Source organism: Entelurus aequoreus, linkage group LG03 (genome assembly GCF_033978785.1).
Source record: "Entelurus aequoreus isolate RoL-2023_Sb linkage group LG03, RoL_Eaeq_v1.1, whole genome shotgun sequence".
Taxonomy (NCBI): domain Eukaryota; kingdom Metazoa; phylum Chordata; class Actinopteri; order Syngnathiformes; family Syngnathidae; genus Entelurus; species Entelurus aequoreus.
In genome coordinates, this window is record NC_084733.1 from 41,705,512 (window position 1) to 41,714,792 (window position 9,281).

General features: G+C 37.9%; 1 protein-coding gene across 4 annotated transcripts in view; it reads right to left on the minus strand.

Moving 5' to 3' along the window:
- Positions 1-520: 520 nt before the first annotated feature.
- Positions 521-9,281, minus strand: part of gale (UDP-galactose-4-epimerase) — a 20,171-nt gene continuing 11,410 nt past the window's right edge. For all 4 annotated transcript variants that reach the window (XM_062040505.1, XM_062040504.1, XM_062040503.1 and 1 more), the window contains 3 exons: positions 973-1,050; positions 762-876; positions 521-669 (listed from right to left, as the gene is read on the minus strand). In XM_062040505.1, the coding sequence (XP_061896489.1) occupies positions 599-669; positions 762-876; positions 973-1,050 (264 nt within the window). In that variant the 3' untranslated portion in view covers positions 521-598. The remainder of the gene's footprint in view (positions 670-761; positions 877-972; positions 1,051-9,281) is intronic.

The following is a 9,281-nucleotide window of genomic DNA, read 5'->3' on the forward strand; positions in this document are numbered from 1 at the left end:
CTAAACCCTCTACCTCTGTGCTGCCCAGTAATGAAAATATACAAATCAAAACTTTAAACAAACAGCATTTAAAAAAGAAGAAAGTTATCACTGTTGATTTCATAGAAGAAGAACCGATATCATGTGTACCAAATCCTCTTTCTCCTTGATGATGGCTGCAGTAGTTGAGCGGCTCTAACCAACGCTTTCCTTTCTGAGCATGTTTGTGATGTATGAGTTCACTTCTTTGGCGATGACTATTATTTTGTTTGGCACATTGCAATCAGGGAAGTCTTCCTTTCGTTGTCCCTCCTGAGTGTGCCTATGCACGACTACATTTTTTACCTACAGTAACTATTTCTTAGGGGAGTCTCATATTTATTACCTTTTTCTTTAATCATACACATGTGTCAAAGTAATACAAAATATATTTGGCCTTATTGTCATGATTTTTTGATGATTTGCATAGAAATCTAGGAGGTAGTCTATTTTGACACCCACTTATGTAATATGGTTCATTACCCAATAAAGGGTTAAAAAATAGGTAAAAAATAAAGCATTTTATTTCCCTTAATGCTTTTTTACATGATACTGTACAAGCGGATTGTGGGTTTTGGCCTTAGCAACCAGACGCTGCCGTTTTGGAAAATCCGGTAGGGTTCATCGACTGCCAGCGCCACAGATCTTCACCTATGTGCAATCAGGTACAAAATAATATCAGGCAAATGTGTACTACTTTTGAAAATCTACTTATTTTGCTGAAGGACGATGAGATAAATTACACATTCTCTCCAGTTCAAAGTCAGCCTTCCAGCCGAGCTCCTTCTCAGCCAGGCGAGGGTCAGCGTAGCACGATGCTACGTCTCCTTCTCTACGAGGGGCGATCTTGTAGGGAACCTACAGAAAGATCATCTGTCATCTTCAGCTCACACAACTCTCATGTATTGTACTATCAATAATCAATTAATTACTTCATCAAAAGCCGGTACTTACTTCCTTCCCTGATGCCTTCTTCACAGCATCTACCATCTGGAGGACCGAGTAGCCTATTCCTGTTCCGAGGTTATAAACCTGTACGTACAAAAACATCAACGAAAACATAATAAATACACAATTAATACACTTTCACCTGCACAATCTAACAAGAGTCAAGATATGGACTGTTCCAGAAATAGTGCCCTTACAGGGATAATAACGGTCATTATTATGTTAGCAGTATAAAACTGAACTTTTTTTAAATGTATATTTTGCACAACATTCACAAGGACACATCTTTCCTCCAAAAAATAACACACAAACACACACACACACACACACACACACACACACACACACACACACACACACACACACACACACACACACACACACACACACACACACACACACACACACACACACACATATATATATATATGTATATATATATATATATATATATACACATGTATATATATATATATATATATATATATATACATATATATATATATACACACACATATATATATATATATACACACACATATATATATACACACACATATATATATATATACATACATACATATATATATATATACATATATACATACATATATACATACATATATATGTATATATATATATACATATATACATACATATATACATACATATATATGTATATATATATATACATATATACATACATACGTATACGTATATATATATATATATATATATATATATATATATATATATATATATATATATATATATATATATATATATATATATATATATATATATATATATATATATATATATATATATATATATTAGGGCTGGGAATCTTTGGGTGTCCCACGATTCGATTCAGAATCGATTCTTGGGGTCACGATTCGATTCAAAATCGATTTTTTTTTTCAATTCAACATGATTCTCGATTCAAAAACGATTTTTTTTTTTTTTTAAATGAAAACAATACACAACAATACCATAATAATGCAATACAATTTCAAAACCAAACCCAATTTTGGAGTTCTGAACTTGTGATTTCTTGCAGTGTTAAGTGGTAATATTTCACATTTGTCCCAATTGACTTTATACCCTGATAAACAGCCATATTCAGTAATTACATTATTGATATAGTGTAGAGAGGAGTTAACATGTGACAGGTAGAGAATTATGTCGTCACAATACATCGATAGCTTATTATACTGAGAGCCAATTTTTATAACATGAATATTATTTTCACTTCTTATTTTTGCAGCTAAGGGTTCAATAACCAAATTAAATAATAATCCAGATGCAGGAAATCCCTGTTTTACTCCTCTTTTTAAAGAAAAAGGTTCTGAAATATGATTATTGGTTTTGACTGATGCCATGGGCCTTGTATAAAGCATCTTAATCCATTGTATACAATTATCTCCAAATCCAAATTTACGTAATGTGCAAAACAAAAATGACAATTTTTTATGCGGTCGAATGCCTTCTCCGCATCAACAGTACATACTGCTGTGGGATAAGGGAGAATTCTAGCATAGTAAATAACATTAAACAATTTCCTTGTATTGTCTAAAGATTGTCGACCTTCCATGAAGCCAGTTTGGTCAGTATGAATTAATTTTCCTATTACATTTGATAATAGTGTGGCTAAGATTTTTGCCAAGATTCAAAAGGATTCTCTATTCATTCAATACATAGGATTTCAGCAGGATCTACCCCAGTCTGCTGACATGCAAGCAGAGTAGTAGATTTTTGTAAAAAGTGTTTATAATTGTAAAGGACAATGTTTTATCAACTGATTGCAATAATGTAAATTTGTTTTAACTATTAAATGAACCAAAAATATGACTTATTTTATCTTTGTGAAAATATTGGATCCAGTGTGTTGTCAAGCTTATGAGATGTGATGCAAGTGTAAGCCACTGTGACACTATTGTTATTTTTTTACATTTTTTTTTATAAATGTCTAATGATAATGTCAATGAGGGATTTTTAATCACTGATATGTTGAAATTGTAACTAATATTGATACTGTTGTTGATAATAATCATTTTTGTTTCACTACTTTTGGTTTGTCCTGTGTCGTGTTTGTGTCTCCTCTCAATTGCTCTGTTTATTGCAGTTCTGAGTGTTGCTGGGTTGGGTTTGGTTTTGGAATTGGATTGCATTGTTATGGTATTGCTGTGTATTGTTTTGTTGTATTGATTAATTAAAAAAAAAATATATAAAAAAATAAAATAAAATAAAAATAGATTTTTTAAAAATGAGAATCGATTCTGAATCGCACAACGTGAGAATCGCGATTCGAATTCGAATCTATTTTTCCCCACACCCCTAATATATGTATATACATTATATATATATATATATATATATATATATATATATATATATATATATATATATATATATATATATACATACACATATACTGTATATATACATACATACTAGGGCTGTCAAACGCTTAAAATATTTATTGCGATTAATCACATTTTGTTCATAGCTGACTCAAAATTAATTGCGATAATTGCAGATATATATATTTTTTCATCATTATTAAAGGCCTACTGAAATTATTTTTTTTAATTTAAACGGGAATAGCAGATCCATTCTATGTGTCATACTCGATCATTTCGCGATATTGCCATATTTTTGCTGAAAGGATTTAGTAGAGAAAATCGACGATAAAGTTCGCAACTTTTGCTCGCTGATAAAAAAAAAGCCTTGCCTGTACCGGAAGTAGCGTGACGTCACAGGAGCTAGTATTCCTCACAATTCCCCGTTGTTTACAATGGAGCGAGAGATTCGGAGCGACAAAGCGACGATTACCCCATTAATTTGAGCGAGGATGAAAGATTCGTAGATGAGGAACGTTACAGTGAAGGACTAGAGAGGCACTAGAGAAAACGGAAATGCTGATTGTCGGTCCTGCTAGACACCGACATATATTTAATAATACCACCTTAACATTTGACAACCAAACAATTACACAAGGCGACTCGGTAAAGAATCTGGGCATTATCTTCGACCCAACTCTCTCGTTTGAGTCACACATTAAGAGTGTTACTAAAACGGCCTTCTTTCATCTCCGTAATATCGCTAAAATTCGTTCCATCTTGTCCACTGGCGACGCTGAGATCATTATTCATGCGTTCGTTACGTCTCTTCTCGATTACTGTAACGTATTATTTTCGGGTCTCCCTATGTCTAGCATTAAAAGATTACAGTTGGTACAAAATGCGGCTGCTAGACTTTTGACAAAAACAAGAAAGTTTGATCATATTACGCCTATACTGGCTCACTTGCACTGGCTTCCTGTGCACTTAAGTTGCGACTTTAAGGTTTTACTACTTACGTATAAAATACTACACGGTTTAGCTCCAGCCTATCTCGCCGATTGTATTGTACCATATGTCCCGACAAGAAATATGCGTTCAAAGAACTCCGGCTTATTAGTGATTCCCAGAGCCAAAAAAAAGTCTGCGGGCTATAGAGCGTTTTCTATTCGGGCTCCAGTACTCTGGAATGCCCTCCCGGTAACAGTTAGAGATGCTACCTCAGTAGAAGCATTTAAGTCCCATCTTAAAACTCATTTGTATAATCTAGCCTTTAAATAGACCCCCCTTTTTAGACCAGTTGATCTGCCGTTTCTTTTCTTCTCTCCTCTTCTCCCCTGTCCCTTGGGAGGGGGAGTTGCATAGGTCCGGTGGCCATGGATGAAGTGCTGGCTGTCCAGAGTCGGGACCCCGGGTGGACCACTAGCCTGTGCATCGGTTGGGGACATCTCTGCGCTGCTGACCCGTCTCCGCTCGGGACGGTTTCCTGCTGGCCCCACTATGGACTGGACTCTCGCTGATGTGTTGGATCCACTGTGGACTGGACTTTCACAATATTATGTCAGACCCACTCGACATCCATTGCTTTCGGTCTCCCCTAGAGGGGGGGGGGGGGGTTACCCACATATGCGGTCCTCTCCAAGGTTTCTCATAGTCATTCACCGACGTCCCACTGGGGTGAGTTTTTCCTTGCCCGTATGTGGGCTCTGTACCGAGGATGTCGTTGTGGCTTGTGCAGCCCTTTGAGACACTTGTGATTTAGGGCTATATAAATAAACATTGATTGATGATTGATTGATTGAGTGATGGACGTATCTTTTTTCGCTCTGACCGTAACTTAGGTACAAGCTGGCTCATTGGATTCCACATTCTCTCCTTTTCTATTGTGGATCACAGATTTGTATTTTAAATCACCTCGGATACTATATCCTCTTGAAAATGAGAGTCGAGCACGTGAAATGGACATTTAAAGTGACTTTTATCTCCACGACAATACATCGGTGACACACTTAGCTACTGAGGTAACGTGATAGCATCGTTCTCAAATGAAGATAGAAACAAAAGAAATAAACCCCTGACTGGAAGGATAGACAGAAGATCAACAATACTATTAAACCATGTACATGTAACTACACGGTTAAAAATTCTCAGCCTGGTAAGGCTTAACAATGCTGTTGCTAACGACGCTAAGGCTAATTTAGCAACTTAGCAACCGGACCTCACAGAACTATGATAAAAACATTAATGCTCCACCTACGCCAGCCAGCCCTCATCTTCCCATCAACAGCCGTGCTCACCTGCGTTCCAGCGATCGACAGCGCGACAAAGGACTTCATCCGTGGGTTTGGCGGCAAGCATCGGCTAGGCGTAGTAAGTAGTCCTTGTTGTGTTGCTGTAAGTATTGTACTTAGCCGCTAATACACCGATCGATCCCACCTACAACGTTCTTCTTTGCAGCCCCCATTGTTCATTAAACAAATTGCAAAAGATTCACCAACACAGATGTCCAGAATACTGTGGAATTTTGTCGAAGAAAACAAGAGGTTTTTGTATCGGGTCGATGGGGTACAACCACTTCCGTGGATTTTGTGACATCACGCGCATAAATCATATCCAAAGGAGTTTTTCAACCGGAAGTGTGGCGGGAATTTTAAAATTGCACTTTATAAGTTAACCCGGCCGTATTGGCATGTGTTTCAATATTAAGATTTCATCATTCATATATAAACTATCAGACTGCATGGTCGGTAGTAGTGGGTTTCAGTAGGCCTTTAAGTGTACTCTAGACAGATAATTTTCAAGTTTTAACACAATGAACAAATAATGAATTTGCTTTAATGAAATGTGTTTTAAACATTATGCTTTTTTTAACAGCTCAACACAAAAGGACAAACACAATTTAATGACAATAAATAAATAAAAAAGGCCTACTGTGTGTTGGTGTCTTGCCAGATTTTGTATGTTGTAGAAATACAGAATTTCTACTCCTGCTTTAGGAGCACTTGCATTCAGAGGAGGAGCTGCACTTTAGATACCAGCTTCACGCATATATAACACAAAATGTTGATTGTTAAGATCATGCTTTGATTGTCAAAGATGTTTGGGAATATCCATGCATCCATTTTCTACCGTTTGTCCCTTTCGTGGTCACAGGGGGTCTGGAGTCTATCTAAGGCTGAAACGACGCGTCGACGTCATCGGTTATGTAAACACGTCGATGCCGTTTTTGTGCGTCTACGCGTCACATATTTACGTCACACTACCGTCATGGCGGAGCGCAAAGCAGACTGTGCGAGCGAGGGGGAAAAAGCACGCCAAAGTCGTCAAAAGTGTGGGAGTATTTCAATACACGGCCTAATAATGTTGTTGTATGCACACTGTCGAGCGGAAATGGCCTATCATAGCAGCACAACGGCTATGAACGAACATTTGAAAAGAAAACCATCAACCATCAACTAGGCAATCGTCCGCGTTAGCATACATTGTAATCATTACACAAAAACATGAATGTGTCATTTGTATCTGCTAGGGGTGTAACGGTACGTGTTTTGTATTGAACCGTTTCGGTACGGGGGTGTACCGAACGAGTTTCTAAGCTAAAGCTAACTTTAGCTGCTAAAGTCTTAACAAGCTGCTTTGCGCCTTCTGCCTCTGTCTCAGCACGCAACATTGTCCCACCCACACACCATCTGATTGGTACACAGAAAGCTCTACCAGCCAATCAGCAGTGCGTATTCAGAGCGTTACCAGCCAATCAGCAGTGCGTATTCAGAGCGCATGTAGTCAGCGCTTCAGCGTGGAGCAGATAGGTGATTAGCAGGTTAGGGATGGGCGATACCACACTTTTAGGATTCGATACGATACCGATACTTTTTCTTGCATTTTCATCGATACCGATACCAATAATTTCTTATTGGCAATTTTTTGTCAGTCAAAAATATTATTACTATTGTTATTTAAGACAAATCACAAGACAAATACAGACCATTTATACCACATTTATTATGGTCAATATATAATAAAAGTAAAATTAAAATAAATAACAAATATGAAAAATAAATTAATTATATATAATAATAACTACCGTAATTTCCGGACTATAAGCCGCACCTGACTATAAGCCGCACCAGCTAAATTTAGGGGAAAATACAGATTGCTCCATATATAAGCCGCACCCGACTATAAGCCGCAGGGTTTTGATGTGTAATTACCGTAGTATATTGGGGTTCCTGCTACCACGGAGGGGATTGTCGGGACAGAGATGACTGTTTGGGAACGCAAAGCGTCCCATTTATTAACAATAAATCTTTCAATCATTCAATCAAACTTTCACATCTTTGACATGGCGAACAGCATTCGTGCAGAGTACAAATAATACAACGGTGCAAAGTAATACAAAGTGCTCACCTGTACGTTATCAAAATAACCAGCCTACCGGTATATGAAAAGTCAGTCTTTAATCATTGTGTCATCGTCTTCTTCCTGCGTACTAAAACCACTGAAATCCTCTTCGTCTGTGTCGGAGAAGAACAAGCCGTAAATAAGCCGCACCCTTGTATAAGCCGCAGGGACCAGAACGAGGGGAAAAAGTAGCGGCTTATAGTCCGGAAATTACGGTATATATTATATATAATAATAATAAATATTAGGGCTTTCCAATTAACAGTCAAATCCGAATTGCAAGAAGCTGCAGTTATTTTTTAAAGTTTGTGATATAATTAGCAATTAATGAAATATGAAATAGGCTAATGTTTTCGAAATGTAAGAAATCATGTCACAGATTAAAACCAAAATCACATTCAATCATATATTCAAGATTTTCTTGGAAAAAAATAAAACTGTAATGCAAAGATGAAGAATCTCCAAATTGTATCTCTTTCTTATCTTGTTTTAAATACTCAAGCAATTTTCAACTAACAGTGAATTCCCCTGTGTGGAAATTATTTGAATTTAGGATAATCATTTAAACATCCATCCATTTTCTACCACTTATTCCCTTCGGGGTCGCGGTGGGCGCTGGAGCCTATCTCAGCTACAATCGGGCGGAAGACGGGGTACACCCTGGACAAGTCGCCACCTCATCGCAGGGCCAACACAGATAGACAGACAACATTCACACACTAGGGCCAATTTAGTGTTGCCAATCAACCTATCCCCAGGTGCATGTCTTTGGAGGTGGGAGGAAGCCGGAGTACCCGGAGGGAACCCACGCAGTCACGGGGAGAACATGCAAACTCCACACAAAAATATTCAGTAAACATTACTAAAAAAAAAAAAAAACAATGCCTGTTTTAAGTCAACAAATGGACAACACTGGATATGCCTGGCTGCATCGCTGTCGGCTGGCTGTGTGTGTGTTGCTTGTGACGATGCTCATTCGCTGTCTCCTGTCACGTGACTGGGCCAGCTCTATACTCTGCCAGGTACAGGGGGTGTCCCAGCACATAGTAAGTTAAGTAAGTCATTAAAAACATCTGAAAGTGATGCTTGCACCCCCCACACGCCGTTTTTTGGTTTATATCGATACTTTTTTCAGAAAAGTGATGCCAAATGAGTAGCGTGTGAGTATCGATATATCGATACCACAGGATCGATACGCACATCCCTATAGCAGGTGAGCATCAGGCAGCGGACTCTCCCCAAAAGATAATAAACACCTCCCAGTCAACTACTAGTAACATCACTATGAGCCCGTTGACCTTCTAGAAACTTAAACTGCAGCTCAGCCTGCTCGCAGTCCTGGTTTGAGGTGAAGGCTAATTACCTCTCAGTTCCAGCCACATCGACCCCTTCTGAGCGTAGACATGCTAACCTTTCTTCATTACAACTGTTAGTCACTCACTGGAATGAGTAGAATTGGTTATTGTGTACTGTGTTGGACTGGATGTTTATTTTGCACATTTTAAAAGCAATACTTAATGTTTACAGTGCTCCAGAATATTTAGATTGGCACTTTTTTGTATTGGATGTTTA